The 17,589-nt window shown below is 37.0% G+C and overlaps 1 protein-coding gene across 15 annotated transcripts in view; it reads left to right on the top strand.

Annotated features, from left to right (window-relative positions):
* Gphn (gephyrin) overlaps window positions 1-17,589 on the top strand; it is a 351,833-nt gene that overhangs the window by 291,406 nt on the left and 42,838 nt on the right. For all 15 annotated transcript variants that reach the window (XM_087911715.1, XM_087911713.1, XM_087911716.1 and 12 more), the window contains one exon: window positions 11,378-11,499. In XM_087911715.1, the coding sequence (XP_087767841.1) occupies window positions 11,378-11,499 (122 nt within the window). The remainder of the gene's footprint in view (window positions 1-11,377; window positions 11,500-17,589) is intronic.

Here is a 17,589-nt window from a genome sequence, read left to right as displayed (position 1 = left end):
TTTCATTTATTTAAGTCTTTAGGAAGGAAATATCTGTGATCTGTATATTTCTTTTAGTCAAAGCAAAAGAACAGAATTGGATTTTTTTTTTTATTCTACTAATGGGAAGCTAAGTCTGCATTCTCGATGTTTCTAGGTACAAATACTCAGGCCATCCCTAAAAATTATCACTGACCTGAAACAAATGTTCTTTTCATTTTGATAGGATAGAGATGGCTTTAATAATCCTGTGTCTAACTGGCACCATGTTATCAGCAGAGAAATGTCTGCTGCTAATTTTATAATCTCTGTGTTGCTGTTTCCCCCATCTATACTCAAAATTAGCTACTTTTATGACTGTGTTCTAGTTCCACATGTTTTCTATGTGCTAAGCATTGTAAAGCAAATTAGTGGTAATAAATAAATAAATAAATAAACAAACAAACATAATACCTCTTCTGAAGGTTTGAGGTCCTTAGATATTAGAAACAATAACAACTACCAAAACGACCTCTATTTTCAAAGAGGCAGAAAGAAGTTGCCTCTGTCTGTTAACATGACAAGGCTATCATGTGTCCAGTCACAGTGCAAGCTCCTCTTAAATATTAGTTCTGGATTTCATTGAGATGTATGACTGATACACTTCTCTCTTTTAAATTAACTTTTTAAGTTTGTATGCAAAGTGTTTAAGTTTCATTGTAGCATTTTCAAAGTATACCATTATGTTTGGTTCTCTTTCAGCCCCCTCACCACTGTCCTTCCCTGTGTCGGTTGTCCCCGTTTTGCTCATTTTCCTCTCCCCAAATAGTCTTGCCTTCTGTTCTCTACTTTAATGACCCACACACACATATATATGTGTGTGTGTGTACATATATTCTCCACATATGAGAGAAATGTTGTTTTTTTCTTTCTGGATCTGGCCTTTTTACTTAGCATAATATTTCTTGTCCCATCCACTTTACTGCACATATCAGGATTTCTTTTTTTGTAAAAAACTTTAATTAGCTTTCAGAGAAAGGTGTTGCCGTGTACTGCTTTCACTCTTTTTACACTTTGGTTGATCCCACAAGTTCCCTGGCCCTCCTTTCCCCACTATACTTGTTCTCTTCTTTTATTCTTCCTCCTTCTACTTTATTCTCTTGTGTTCTTCCCCCTTCTCTCTCAAAGCTTTTTTTTTATATTCTCGTGGACTTCTTTATAGTTTCCTAGCCTTTACTCTTATTTATTAACCACCTAGAGAAACATATTTATGTCTGAAGAAAAATCTTGCTTATGTGCCACATTTCCTTTACCTGTGTTGATGGACATGTAAGCTGTCTCCAGTTTTCAGCTATTATGAATAGTACAGCAGCAGCAACTGTGCAGGTATGTCTGTGGTGTGCTGACTTAGTCCTTCAGATAAAGTGGTTGAGCTGGATTACCACATAGCTCTATTTTCAATTTTTTTGAAGAGCCTCCACACTGATTTCCATGGTGTCTTCACCAGTTACTACCCCAGAAAGAGTACGTAGGTGTTCTTCTTTCCTGCATCCTTGCCAGCACTTGTTGACATTTGTTTTCTTGATGGTACCATTCAGACTGCAGTGAGATGGAAACCATTAAAATTTGCATTTCTCTGGGTAAACTTTTTGTATCTAATGTGATACTGTATGGATACATACAGATAGAGACAAGCAAGACAGTTCCTTTAGGCAACCTAAAGAATATCACCCAAGGGACTGGAGAGATTGCCACCATTAGAGATCTTCCAGAGGACCCAGTTTATTTCCCAGCAGTCACACAGTAGCTCCCAATGGTTTATAACTCCAGTTCCAGGGAATCCAGTGCCCTCTTCTAAGCCTCCACAAGTGCACATAGTTCACAGATATACATGCAGGCAAAACACCCATACATATAAAATAAAGGATAAATAAATTCAAGAATATCACACAAAATATCTCTGTAGCTATTTAAAACCTGCCCAATATTTTGTGAAGCTATAACCTTATTAAGGATGGGGAATTATGGAAAAATTAAGGAAATAGAATTATTAACTATGTCTCAATATATGGTCTAGATATTTATCTTAAGTATACAGGTTAAAATTTAGGCAGTACTATTTAGTGATCATAATATACATTCTTAACCTCTATCATTTTGTTGTGTGTGTGGGTGTATGTGTGTGGTGTGTGTGTGTGTGTGCATGTTATCCACACTCAGATTCCAGGGCTGAGAGGTATTGCTAACTGGTTGAGCATTTGCCTTGCATGTGTGACTCCCATGGACATTCAGGCCATGTGTGGTGGTACATGCCTGTAATCCCAGTACTTGGGATGCATAGGTTGGAAAACTGGCACAATTTTGAGACTGACCTGATCTATGAAATGAGTTCCAGGACAGCTAATAAGAATCTCTCTTAAATTTAATAATCTGAGAAATATATTGGACAGTAAATAGCATCAAACAGGGTACCATCAGACAATGATAGCTTTCTTATTCAGGAGAACAATGCTCTTCCTCATAACCTTCTATAGCTACACTGTTCATTCTGCAAGTGACAGCTCAGGTATTAAAAAAATAAGACTCATACTAAGAAATGCAGGAGTCACCTTTGCTTAGAAACTTCATGTTCTATGTATTAATCAATATATTGTTATAATCTTGGGCGCCTCCAAGATATGCCTATAAGGTAAATACCTAGTATAAGTGTGACCATACATAGGAACCCACTAGATATGTATGGTACCTTCCAATCCATGTGCATGGTATAAGAAATCACCATTTTCATGGGAGGAGTAAGACTACCCTGGGCTGCATGAGATCCTGTCTCAAAAACAAAGGACAATAAAAGAAATGCTGCCTATAACAAGCTGACATTTAATCTTTAACAAATATCCATGGGAACAGAACTAGAGAATGCACTGTCCATAGAAAATTAGAAATCAGTAATAAAATAGACTAAATGTCAGTTCGCTATTTTATTAATCACCATGAATTGGCTATTTTTAACAATGTCAGTGATAAAACAGTCTTTTATATACCTGTAAGAAAACATTGAAATTTTAAAATTCCTTTCTCCACTGTGGTGCACTACTTCCAACCCCTCCCCACTTACTATGCTTTTTATGCCAGGCAGTGTTCTGATACAGCAGGTCTGTGATAGGCAAGAAAGATAAATTCCCTATTCATACACAGTTGAGATTCTAACTGGAAAGTAGTCAGTAAGCAAATAGTGATAAAGGCACAAAAAGAAATAGGGGTAAAATGATAAAGAATGTCTGCTGAAACTTATCCAACACCAGCCCTGCTATTGCAATTAGAGTGAAAGCCTGGAAACTAAATGTCCCAGACTCTCTTGCGAGCTGTTATCTAGATACTAGTTTTTTGTGCTTTTAGATAGAATCCCACTATGTAGTTCCCACTGGCTTCAAATTTATAGCCCTCCTGCCTCAGCATCATGAGTGCTAGGTTTTCATGCATGGACCACACTAAGCCTTTACTTGGGTTTTGCTATTTGTATGCATTCACATGGCATAAAAGGTAGAAAGAAGGTGAAAGCATTAGGAGAAGCCCACCTCTTAGACTCATCACTTTCCAACAGCCTTGAACACAGTGGCAGATTTCTACAGTCACTAGTCTTTAGTAACACTGTTTTCTCTGTTTACTCTGCCTCTAAGTTTTGTAGTACATTTATAACCAATGCCTCGTCTTTAAAAGTCTTCTCACACCTCCTTTACTTGGAATACCTAGATGAGTTTTATTGTCTTGTTTGGACCTGACTGGTAAAATCTTCTGATGTAGATAGGGTAATTAGGGTTGCCTGCTAAAGTAAAATGTGGCATCCTCTGTGCATGCCACCTGAGGGAGGTTTATTTTAGACAGGTGAACAACAAAAGGAAGTCCCTAAGGTAGGCTACATATTTATCATACAGAGGAATAGCAAGGTCCATATGTCAGTAAGAAAAATAAATGATGTGTAAAAGAGAAAATGTGGTTGGAGAGGTGACAAAACCTATACCATTTTAATGTCAATGCCCAACTTGGAACAGTAGAAAAATAGCTTAGAACAGATTCAATGCAGTGCCCATCAAAATCCCAGCAAAATTCTTCAAAGACCTGGAAAGAACGGTACTCAACTTCATATGGAAAAGCAAAAAAATTCAGGATAGCCAAAACAATCCTGTACAATAAAAGAACTTCTGGAGGCATCACAATCCCTGACTTCAAATTCTACTACAGAGCTACAGTACTGAAAACAGCCTGGTATTGGCATAAGAATAGACAGGAGGACCAATGGAACCGAATAGAAGACCCGGATATCAATCCATATATCTTTGAACACCTGATTTATAACGAAGAAACAAAAAATATCAAATGGAAAAAAGAAAATGTATTTAATGAATGGTGCTGGCATAACTGGATACCAACATGTAGAAGAATGAAAATAGACCCATATCTATCACTATGCACAAAACTCAAGCCCAAATGGATCAAAGCCTCAACATAAAGCCAACCACACCGAACTTCATAGAAGAGAAAGGGGTAAGTACACTTGAACGCATTGGCACAGGGAACCACTTCCTAAATATAACCCCAGCAGCACAGACACTGAGAGAAACAATTAATAAATGGTACCTCCTGAAACTTAAAAGCTTCTGTAAAGCAAAGGAGACAGTCAACAAGACAAAACAACAGCCTACAGAATGGGAAAAGATCTTCACTAACCCCACATCAGACAGAGGACTGATCTCCAAAATATACAAAGAACTCAAGAAATTGGTCACCAAAAGAACACATAATCCAATTTTAAAAAAAAAAAAAAAAGGGAGTATAGACCTAAACGGAGAACTCTCTGCAGAGGAATCTAAAATGACTGAAAGACACTTAAGGAAATGTTCAACATCCTTAGTCATCAGAGAAATACAAATCAAAACAACTCTGAGATTCCATCTTACACCTGTAAGAATGGCCAAGATCGAAAACACTGATGACAACTTATGCTGGAGAGGTTGTGGGGTAAAGAGAACACTCCTGCATTGCTGGTGGGAATGCAAGCTGGCACAACCCCTTTGGATGTCAGTGTGGCGATTTCTCAGAAAATTAGGAAACAACCTTCCTCAAGACCCAGTAATACCACTTTTGGGTATATATCCAAAGGATGCTCAATCGTGCCACAAGGACATGTGCTCAACTATGTTCATAGCAGCTTTGTTTGTCATAGCCAGAACCTGGAAACACCTAAGTGCCCCTTGACCAAAGAATGGATAAGAAAAATGTGATACATTTATACAATGGAGTACTACACAACAGAAAAAAAATAATGACATCTTGAATTTTGCAGGAAAATGGATGGAGCTAGAAAACATTAAGTGAGGTAACCCAGACCCAGAAAGACAAATAACACATGTATTCACTCATAGGAGGTTTTTAAACGTAAACCAAAGAAAGCCAGCCTCAAACCACAATCCCAGAGAACTTAGACAACAATGAGGACACTAAGGGAGACTTACATAGATATAATTTACATGAGAAGTAGAAAGTAGAAAAAGACAAGATCTCCTGAGTAAATTGGGAGCATGGGGACCTTGAGAGAGGGCTGAAGGGGAGAGGGGAGAAGCAGGGAGGGGAGCAGAAAAAAATGTAGAGCTCAATAAAAGTCAATAAAAAAAGAAAAAGAAAAATAGCTTAGAGTATAAGTGAGTAGAATGAGTCTAAGGCATTAATTGTATTCTGTTAAGTGGTGTAGCATGTAGGAGGGACAAAGGGAAAAGGTAGGCAATGAGACATACTGAGAAAATTTCACTGAACTGCAGTGGAGAGATGCTGAGCCATACCAGACCCATGATATATTTTAAAGATAAAACTGGTAGATCTTGATAAGTAATTTAAAGCAGAATATCAGAAAATATAGGGACTCCAGATGAGCTCTAAGTTATTACCTAAGCAAGCCTAAGGATAGCTGTTTAGCCAACTACAGAAAGCTGCTAGTCAGCATAAATTAGGACTTCTGTTTTGAACACATTACGAGTAAGGTCTCTATTAGAAGTCCTACTACAAATGTGATATTAAAAGAAAGCTTTGAAATGAAGATACACATCAAAAGTTACCAGGTACTTTACCAACTGGTATCTCCCTAGACCATAAACCAATTATGTTTGTAATTGTTTGTAATGCTGTAAATGTCCCTCTTTATTGTCTTGTCTTACTTATAGCCACATAGCCAACTTTACTTAACTTTACTTTTTTTTCGGAGCAATAAGTAAAAGGTATTTCAATAAAAATATATTCCATTATAATTTATAGTGTGTGTGTGTGTGTGTGTGTGTGTGTGTGTGTGTGTGTGTGTGTGTAGAGGGAGAGAAGAGAGAGAGAGAGAGAGAAATCTGTTGATCTGGATGATGTGGATATTCTTTGATATTCATATATCATCAATTAGAGCTTGAGAAACTAATACTTTTTTTTAGAAATGGAGACAGAAGACTGAAGGTGTATAAAAGAGCTGCTTGCAAGGAAGATGAAAACAGTCGCTGACCACTACAAAAAAATTACAGCCTTCCCCTTACACAGAAGTCTTAGGTGCAGGCACAGCCATTTCAGTGTATGAGAAAGTGAGTCTTTGGCACATGATGGAATCATTAAGACCATAGTATTAAATCTCTAAAGAACAGAAATAGAGAGAGGTCTCTTATGGTAAAATAAGTGAATTTGTCATCTTGACAAATTAAGACAGAGATTTTCTTCATGAGGATTTAACAAAAGAATTTTTTTACCTTTCAAGATTTTCTTTTGAAGCTTTACATGACAATAAAAATGCTAATCATTGAATATCTAAAATTCTATTTCTCTCTTTGTTCTTAAAGTATTTTGTGTGAATATTATAGTCATGTTAAAAGTACTCCAAGTACTGTATTTGTCCTTAATGAAAGCATGTCTTTTTTAAAGATAAATACAAGACCAAACAAGCTAGATGACATCCACAGGTAGTTCATTATTTGATGAATTCATTGTCTAAACATAAAAATGAATTCTCAACATTGGACCCTAGAAATTACCAGTCAGAACGAATAAAGAAGAAATCTCCTTCCAATCCAGTTCCTTAAATAATCTAAATGGTTTATAGACCAATAAAAAAAAAAGCTTAGAGATATAAGTATAGCCAATTGGAAGATAAGATGCTTATTAGTATCCAATAAATACCCTAGCAGCTCTTCACCAAGGTAAAAAAAAATTAGCGCATATCTGATCACATAGCCAAAATGCCTCAGGAACCTTATTTTCTGACAAAGGAAATAACTAACTTTGGGAACTCAACCAATAAATATCATAATTCAAAGTAAGTGAACTTATCACCATAGAGAAATCTTCTGTATTAATTACTTTTCTGTTGCTGTGATAAAACACCATGACCAAATGGAATTTGAGGAAGTTTTTTTTAGCATACAGTTCTAGAGGCTAGAGTCTGTAAGGGCAGGAAAGGCCATCTCACTTCCATCCACCCACAGGAAACAAAAAAATAGGAAGAGGACGTGGTTATAAATCCTCAAAGCTGGCCCCAGTGATTCCCTCCAGCAAGGCTGAACCTCTGAAAAGGTTGTCCCAAACAGCACTACCAACTATGAACCATATGTATATGAGGTTATGAAGAGACATTTAGATTCCAACCACTATATCCCCTGAGCAAAGAGGCTAAGAGAATTCAGTGAAGTGCAGCATAACCAATGAGAGAACCTTAGTGACAAGGCTTCTTACCTAAATCCTTTCTTTTACTATATTGTATTTATTTATTTATTTGTGTTATGTGTGTGTGTTTGGGGTGGTCATATTATCTATATTAGCTAATATAGCTATATTACAAAGGTCTCATATAGCTAATTTCTAGTGACTGAGGATGACCTTGAACTCCTAATCGGCCTGCCTTTAAGTCCCAGGCACCAGAATACAGGTGTGCACCACCATACCTGGCATAAAGCTCTTGTACTTGGTGCTTCATAGTTGCCTTCAGATCAAAAATCATCTTTATACCAAAATAGCATATTTTGAGATGACATATTTCTCTACTGTAGTATAAAATCTCAGCAATATCTCAAAAGGAAGCAACTACAACAGTGTGCATGCATAATTTTAAGGACTAGAGTTGGTTATCAGCTGGTTCTCAAGGAGATGGTAGTAAGAACAGTCCAGTAAAAGACAAGTAAAAAATTTGTAAAGCTGGTGGCTTGCTGGAACAAACTTTCTCACCTTTTTAGTCCACTTGGATTTACAATTAAATAGCTTTGTCCATAATCCTATGTCAGAGTATAGAGATCTTAATATTTGTATTAAAACTGTCACCTATGGGGCTGCAGAGATAGCTCAACAGTTAAGAGCAATAGCTGCTCTTCTAGAGGTCTTGAGTTCAATTCCCACTACCCACATGGTGGCTCACAACCTCTATAGTGGGACCTGATGTCCTCTTCTGAGATAAAGGTGTACATATAGAGGAACTCTCAAATACATAGAGTAAATGAATAAATCTTTAAAAAAAATAAAGAAACTATCACTTTTGATAGTTTGAATTGCACACTGTGGTTTGTACAGTTTAACTATTACACAGGCAATAGCATGGTATGGCAAATTCATGTTTCTAATTCGTTCCTCAGAAGGAAAGCTTATTAGCAAGGCACCTACTTGTAAGGCTTTAAAAAGAACTCAGATAGAATATACTGAATACCTAGAACTGGGAACTTGGGCTGTTAATATGAAATTGTGGAGATGCTGGTAGCAGGCTGGATAAAAATGAGATAAAATAGAATGAAACCAGGTATGGTGATACACATCCCAGCCCTTGAGAGCAAGGACAGTCAGGTACAGCCCGGTTCACATGGCAAGTTTCCAGCTGGACTACATAGTGAGACACTGTCTCAAAAAAGAAAGAAAGGAGGGAAGGGGGAGAAAAAAGGTTTTAATCCTTGAGGTCTTTGGGAAGAGAGTAAACCACAAAGGGAAAAATCAACATCCAAAAGTTGAGTATTGAAAAGCTAAGAAGTTAGTAGCATCATTGATGGTACCAAAAACTAGAAATGGGAATTTAAAGTGATAGATAGGAAAGAGATAGTAAGATATTTTGTTTTATTTTGCATTTTTTCCTCTTCTATACTTATTACTAATTGTAATAAGTTTTAAGCACCATTCCAGACATGGCTGGAAATTTAACAGAAAATTGGATTAAATTGCAAAGAGGAAAATTGTAGATTTATTCTCATATATTTAGCTTTCCATTTAATTCTATATGCTTCTTTTAAAATACTTTAAATAAACTATAAGTCTACCCACCTCATTTAACCAGCTATTATTTCATTATGTCAATTTTACAAACTTCTTGTTCTCTAGCTATCTCTAACTATCCTCTTATTTCTGGAACTGTTTGTAAAAATATAACAGAGGCAATAATATAAGCGTGCAGTTTTCTTTTTAACGCAACTTGTCTGACTGGCAGAGTTAGTCTGACTTACGGAATTACGAGTGCAGTGCTTTTGCTAGTTGAGATCAGGTAACTCGTCTATGTCAGCACTGCAGTAGCAGTCTTCAGTTCCTGCCAGGGACTTGTATAGGCATGGGTTGCAGTGTCCTATGGCTTATGATAAAGGTAAATTCGTACATTGTTTAAGGGAAGGCTTCCAGGTAACATGACAGAGAGTCTTTTTCCAGCCTTTTTGTAAAAGGATTGTTTTAAAGCCACTATTTTTTAACATAAAGTCAAATCTCTGGGTATATGATATCACTAGTGAATCAAAAGGAAAATTAAAGGGGAACTGGTTATTCCCCTGGGGATCCCCACACTAACAAGGTATCTGAGATGCTGGACTTGCTGTCTGCCCACTTCAGTCTACTACCACGTAGTGCTTTGAGTCTGAGGTTGCAGCTCAATACTATAGCACATAGGGCCCTGAGTATGATCCTCAGTTCCTTAAAAGTAAAACATTCATTTTAACTTTATAATACTTCTGAAGCTGAAGTATCACTCTCTCTTTCCTTTTAACTTTATTTATTGTTATTGGGGATGTTTGAGTTGCATGCATGCCAGGGTGCATTTGTGAAGGTAAATGCACAGCTGCATATAGTTATTTCTCTTCTCTGCCTGTCTGTAAATTCCAGGGATCAAAATCAGCTATCAGACTTTGGGCAAGTACCTTTACCACTTACATGTAATCTTCGGTGTATGTGTGGCAGGTTAAAGGTTCCTTTTCTTGAATATTTTGCAGTCATAATGTCTGTGTTCACAATATAAACAAGAATGGTGTGAGCTAGCTAGCCCCTAGGAGTAACAATATGATAACCAAAGGGAAATTAGATACTCTTATCAATGAGGAAAGAAAATCACATTTATTGAATCATTAATGACATGCTGCATTACTATTGTTAATAATACTCTATAGTAATGATGTAATATAGTATTGGTAATGTAGTGATATAAATGACATATAATCAATAATATAATAAATCACATTTATCTGCATAAACTGTTACTTAAATTCTAACAAGTACATTACAGGGTAGCTGTAATAAAATCATTTTATAAATGAGTTTGAGTAATTTGCTTTTAAAGTAAATCCAAAGGTGTTCCTACTGTACTGACTAAGCTGACTACTTACTGAAACAGCCTAATATAAAGTAAGTTTTCTTGATGGACAGCTCTGATACATATTAACTCAGAGAAGTAGAATTGTGAATGGGTGTAGTTAAATATTCTTTGTTTAAGTTTGTGTCTTGGACACAAAATAGCTGTTCCTTTCAAAGAAATTTTTCCTTAATAATGTTGATTCCACTTCAGAAAATATACCAGAAAGCTTAAAAAGAGAAAAAGTAAAAAGTTGTTCTCTCCAGACTTGAGCATATCAGATATTCTCATTGTCAGGTAAATTGGAAGAGGTTGGGAAGCTGGCTCAGTGACTAAGAGCGCTGGCTGCTCTTCCTGAGGACTCAGGTTTGACTCCCAGCACCCACACAGTAGCTCACAAATACAGAGAAGTCAATTCCAGGGAATTCAGTGCTCTCTTCTGGCCTCAGTAAGAACCAAGAACACGGTGGTGCATAGACATATATGCAAACAAAACACCCGTATACATAAAAGATATTTTAAGATGAATCGGAAGTTAGTATTGCCAGACCAAGATACTTTCATAATAATTTCTAGGAAAACCCAGTTTCTCCTTGACATTATTGCCAAATTATAGCCAAACCTAGTATGAAATTTGACCCACTCAGCTACCATTCTCCTTTACTTTCAATATTTATTCAAACTTCTTTGAGCATATAACTTCTACATGCCAGATGCTGTCTTAGATCTCCAAATGCCAAACGTATTCACATCTAATTTCTTCCATTAGAATAGGCAACATTACCTAAGAAAATAATTAGTGATGGTTTTTTGGCTTTGTAGCTGCTCAATCCTGAAGATGACCTCTTACCAGGAAAGATTCGAGACAGCAATCGGTCAACACTTCTAGCAACAATTCAGGAACATGGTTATCCCACAATCAACCTGGGAATTGTGGGAGACAAGTAAGTATAGATTTTTTTGAAAAGTAGTTATCCTGAAATATGAATATTTAGATTATTAGAGTAGATGGAGTTGGTGCTAAAGAGAACAACATGACTTTTATTGGTCACATTTTTCAGAAGTCTAAGAATTATAGAGGTGCATATGAACTTAAGTATTTTCTTAGAATGGGTTTTATAAAAGGAAAAATGTTTTTGCTTTGATGTGCTATGTTAAATTGAGATATGTTTTTCATGTAGTTGTCTTTAAGTAGAAATAAGGGTGATGATGTCATTGTTTTATTTCAAGAAAGACTTTGGAAACACAGGTGAGAAGCCTGAGAGAGACCGTCAAAACTAATATACCTGATTGTTTGACTTTTAAGCACAGTTGTTTTCCATGGGCTTGTACATTGATTTTGTATCCTTGTGTAACCCAAATTTCTTCCAGCTTCTCATATTTAACTGCAAAGGAGATGCATTAACTATACCTGCCCATCTTTAAGAACACATTGCCCCTACCTACCAAATCAGTTCAGATCTTCAGTACATTTTCTAAATGTTTCTGTCAGTTTCCAGTGGTGTGTCCTATCATTTAAAAAAAAAAAAAAAAGTTGTCTCTATTTTCTGAGCATCCCACTACTAAACAACACTGATACTTAACCCTTTTCACAAAGCACAAATTCCTGTTCTCTAAAAGTATCACTGCTTTAATGATAATTAAACATTCACCTGGTGAAGATAAAGCTAGACTCCCTGGAGTAATGGCTGCAGGTATCTGACACCCATATCACTGTCTCCCTTATCACTACCTTGTCACTGGAGAAAGCTCATCATGCATTGATCCTTTCTTTAATATGGGTGCTTTTGAAGAGGCTCTGCCCTATCATTTTACAAAGTATATTCTAGTAGGTATACTATCAACCCATCCTAGATGGAAAGTGGGTACAGTCCAAACCTTAGACATCAACATTGTATGGGGAACTTTATAAAGTTCTTCCCTGAATTGTATGGTGTATGTGTATGTGTGTGTCTATGAACTTACTTCCTTTTAAAAATCCGCACTGTTTGTGTTCATCTGGCTTTTTAAAGGCTGTAGCTCATTGCCAGTATGCAAGTCACCTAGTACCAGAGACCCACCTCCTAGGAAGGGAGTGAGAAGAGCTTCACAGCAGGGGAAAGATACCCAATTCTTGGATTTGGGCCAAGCGGTAATCTGTCCTTTAATATAAATTTCAAGCACCTAAAACTAATATTGATATAGACATATATAAAGAACACAAAAAACAGCTTCTGAGAAGAGAAGTGATAGATTTAAGAGTTTTAAAAGCCCAAAGATAAAGTGAGCAGACCTCAAATTCCAGGAATCAAACTCAGCAGATTCAGTCTTAGTTCTCACTAAAGAGTGGTGCTGCCCTTGCTATCAAGTGCATTAATGAACTCTTTAAGATGTGTAAAGGTTAAAGGAGCCTTTTAATTAATATCTTGTTAAATGTCTTGGCCATAAATTGCACTCTCCTGGCCCATAATTCTGTCTATTGTCATTTTTAGTGTTGCACTTTTTAGTATTGGTATGGTTTGATGATATTTTTAATGGTTATGTGTATGCATGGGTGCATGTATGTTTGTGCATGTGCACACATGTGTTATGTAACACAGGCAAACTTCCCATTTCCAGTACCATGTCAGCTTCCTAAGTGTCTGGGCCATAGCAGCCAGCTTTGAGTTTTTTGACTTTGGTTTTGGTTCTCTTTTTTAAGGTAGTTAGGTACTTGCTATAATATATTCTGACATTATCTTACCTATAAAAGCCAGAACACCTTTAAAGGGCTCTTTTTAAAATAAAACTTTTTAAGAAGCTTGTTTGTGGAAAAGGAATGAATTGTCCTTTGTTAGGAGACTTAGAGGCTCCTGGCTGATGAGATCCTGAAGTGGGAGAGCAATTAGGAAAAATAACTTCAAGACGATGGTAGGACCCTCCAGGGACAGAGACCTTTCATTTATTCAGATCCCAAGAACAAAGAGAATTTCAGGGTGGGAGGGTAAAGTTCCATATCATGATAACCTAGCCTACGTGCCAGAATTCACAAGGCACTGAAAGTAAAGTTATAATTTGGCTTTGTTTCCAGCTGCAAGGAGGGAGACTACAAGAACACTGCAAAATACCTTTGCTTTCTCAACTCTGCCTCAGAGAGCTATGGAAGCAGGAGAGACGGAGGGGAGATAGGGGAGACCGGAGAGCGTCTATGACCTAACTCTGATGTTTAATTGTATAAAGTCCTTACTAAATTTGTGATAGGTATTTCCTGGTAACAGTCATGTTGATATTTAACCTCAAAGCATACATTGAAAACAGCAAAATGAACAACAAACTATAAAACCCGTATAGGCAATTAAGAGAAATGTGTCACTTTGTAGTGTATATCCTTCTATTTGGTAGCAATACCTTACATAAGAGAAAGGGCTTGTTTAAGTGACTGTTGCTAATACAGACTTTTTCACTCTTAGAGTGCTGTATTATCGAAGCCCAGAATGAATGATTTAGAGCTCAGAGAAGTGGAATGTGGGAGGAAAGAATTTAATGCTATTCTAATGGAAATCTGCACTGGGAATTTAGCAAGGGAAACAAGGTACATAACTGTACAGCTATTGATATTCTATGTAGGTTGCCTCTTCATTCTTTTTGCTGTGTATTCCCTTTTCTAATGAAAGCAAATATTGTTATACAGAAACCTCTGAGAGGATCTCAGCATGGAAACAAGTTGGCATGGGAGGAACCCCAGATGAGAAATAGCTCAGGAATGCTTTTGAGCACTGCACCATGCTAAGCTATGAGAGATAAGGGTATAAAGTAGTCCTCGTATTCTTGCCATTTAGAAGGCTTGAGTGTGGTTTTTATGTTCTCTATGATTATACTTTTCAGCTCTTGTTCTTTTCTTGGTTGGTTGGTTGGTTGGTTGGTTGGTTGGTTGGTTGGTTGGTTGGTTTGGTTGGTTGGTTGTTTGTTTCAAGACAGGGTTTCTCTGTAGCTTTGGAGCCTGTCCTGGAACTAGCTCTTGTAGACCAGATTGGCTGCGAATTCACAGAGATCCTCTTTCCTCTGCCTCCCAAGTGCTGGGATTAAAGATGTACACCACCATCACCTGGCTTAGCTCTTGTTCTCGTTATTTACCTTGATTTTTACAATCAATATAACCTGGAAGAGTAAGTTATAACTTTTTAAATTGAGCTTAAGTTCACCATGTGTATCTATTTATTTATTTATTTATATCTGTATGGGTGTTTATCCTGCATGTATGTTGTACAGCATGTATTCCCAGTACTGTAGAGGCCAAAGAGGGCATCACATCCCTAGTTGTGAGCTGCCATGTGAATGCTAGGAACCAAACCTGAATCTTCCAGAAAAGTAGCCAGTGCTCTCAACTGTGAAGCCATTTCTTCAGCCTATAAAGTTTGCCCTTTTTTGTATGTACCTTTTGTTTAAAAAAATTATGATGAGTTAATAAGTGAAAATTATAAGAGGAAGACTTCAAATACCTGAGAGTTAACTTTATTTTTTGAATGTTCATTTAGAAATAATAAGTTTATATTAAAATATATTTCCTCTATTTTTCTCACACTGTATAGAGTACCATACATTGGCATTTCTGGGGTTTTTGTTTTGCTTTCTTCTTTTAAAAGTCTAATTTTGAAACCCAGAGATGTTAAGGAATTTATCTGACATAAAGCTAGTTAGTGCAGAGGCAGAAATAAAACCTAAATTTCTTGAGATTAATAATGATTTTGCTATGATTTTGAAGACATGTAATAAAAATATGTCAGAAGAGCTGTAACAACTCTAAGCTTAGGTAGTCAGAACAAGTTTTATAAAGAATTTGAAGGATTAATAGAACCTAGATAGGAAAAGATGATAGGTTAATCCAAATAGGAAACATAAAATTTGCAATAATAGGCCAGACTAATTAGAACAAAAGGTTGGGTTGGAAGAACACATAAATTTGGTAAATATTGAGGCTGGGTTTTAAAAGGCTTTTCAGACAAGGTAGAGTTGCCCAAATCAACTGAATTTGAAGCTTTTTCTAACAGATGAAGTTATATAATAAGTCATTATTTTATTTTTATTAATTTATTTATTTATTTATTAAAAATTTCCACCTCCTCCCATTTCCCTCCCACTCCCCCTCTCCCTCTCCAGTCCTAAGAGCAGTCAGGGTTCCCTGCCCTGTGGGAAGTCCAAGGTCCTCCCCCCTCCATCCAGGTCAGTTGACTGTGTGGACTAATGACTGAGGGAGACTTTAGTCAGTCACCAGGAAACAGTGCTGTATATGGGTATAATGAATCAACTGAAATGGGCTAAGACCTCATCTTTCTAGCTGTATAAAGTGAGACCATGACTGCTCCAAGGTGTGGCTAAGGGAAAGCTTTTTTTTATTGTGATGAGGGAGAGAACAGCCAGAAGCTTCTGGAAGAGTCCAGAGCAGGAATAGAAAGTAGTAGACTGAACATGTCCAGCAGACTGGTCTTAGTCATAAGAAGTGGGAGTAGGGGAGAATGAGAGAGGAAGAGAGAGAAGCAACCAAGGGAGGGGCAAAAGAGGGAGAAAGAGAGGAAGACTAAAGAGAGAGCATAGCTGAAATAGCAGTTATAGGAGTGAGAAGCTGGAGAGTGGGGCTTCTGAGCCAGAGCAGTTTAGGTTAAAGAAGGAGATAAGAAAAGCTAGGTACTTGTGATATAGTGAGGGACCCTGGAGGCCAGCATGTGCTTTGGTATGCCAGTGGGTGCCCTGAGAGCCATTTGTCCCTTCTGACAGTGAGAAGGAAATGGTAGAGGGGAATAAGCCCCAGAATTTGGGGGTGTGGAGTTTCCTTTGTACCCATCACTAACTGACTTCTAGTTGACCCGAAGCTGCTGGTTCATAGGTCACAGAAAGAAGCAATAATGCATTAAATTCAGTGAGTGCACTGTGAGCTTTAAGTAAATTGTTAATGAAAATACAGAAGTGAGAGAGAGATCTTAGCACTGAGGAATTATAGCCTAATAATAAAAATATTTCTAAACATTCCAGCTCTGAAACTCAGATTTCAAAAGTAGAAATATGAGAAATGGTAGAGATTGTTCATAGCACAGAATAGTACCATCGCTACCAGTGTTGATTCTTCTTTATTTGGACAACATCTTATTGAAATAGTATGTTTAAAAAAAAAACACAGCTGTTAGGTCTTTTTATCGCAGTATTATATCCTGCAATTTCCCCCACCTTATTCTTCATTTGTAATCTCTGCTTTCTTGGCTTTTGAAGCTCTTCCTCCTATGTTCACTCTCCTAATCCATGTTTTCCTATGGCTCTCCCTTGGCTTGTTAGCCTCATTCCAAACATCATTGACTCCCAAATCCTGTCTTCTCTTCTAGACTATGAAACTAGTCAAGCTCAGACAAAATAGGTGGCCTAGTTTTCCTTTGTTCCCATGGCTGGTTTAGGAACCAATCAGCCTGCTTATCCTACTAGGCAACGTGAGTCCCATCCATGCCAGTAATATAGAATTGTGGCCAAAGCACAGTTAAAATATTGGTCATTTTGGTATATGTGAGTTTCAACTTTTGTATTTTCTATCTGTTTTCCTCATAAAGTTGCTATCATGTATAGCCTAAACACAGTGGGTAAAGAGTTTGTTATATTGAATCAATGTGTGAATTTTCCCAACAAATAGTAGTAAACTTCATGGATAATGGGACAGAGTATGTATTGGTAGTCACTATGTTCACAGCAATTGGTGAGGGTCGTCTCTTGAATTAGACAGTCCAGCCGTCTTTTCCTATACTGTCTTCACTTTCCATGAAACCTAGAAACTTCTGTCTATAGCTATTTAGAATTTTGCAAATTACCTTCAAGTTTGGGAAGCTGCTCTCCGAGGCCTAAATAGACAATCTTATATATTTACCTCTGAATATAATAAGCAGTAAACATGATTCTACTGCAGAAAAAGAAATTAAAGTTCAGGGCTGGAGAACTGGTTCAGTGGTTAAAAGTACTCACAAAGTGCCCGGGTTTGGTTCCTAGTGAAAGGATAAAAAAAGAAAGCAAAGTGGGTATCTTTTGGGCCCTGCCAAGGTATG

The sequence above is a fragment of the Myodes glareolus genome, chromosome 11, assembly GCF_982192425.1.
Source record: "Myodes glareolus chromosome 11, mMyoGla1.1, whole genome shotgun sequence".
NCBI lineage: Eukaryota > Metazoa > Chordata > Mammalia > Rodentia > Cricetidae > Myodes > Myodes glareolus.
This window is presented reverse-complemented; position numbering and strand designations above follow the sequence as displayed.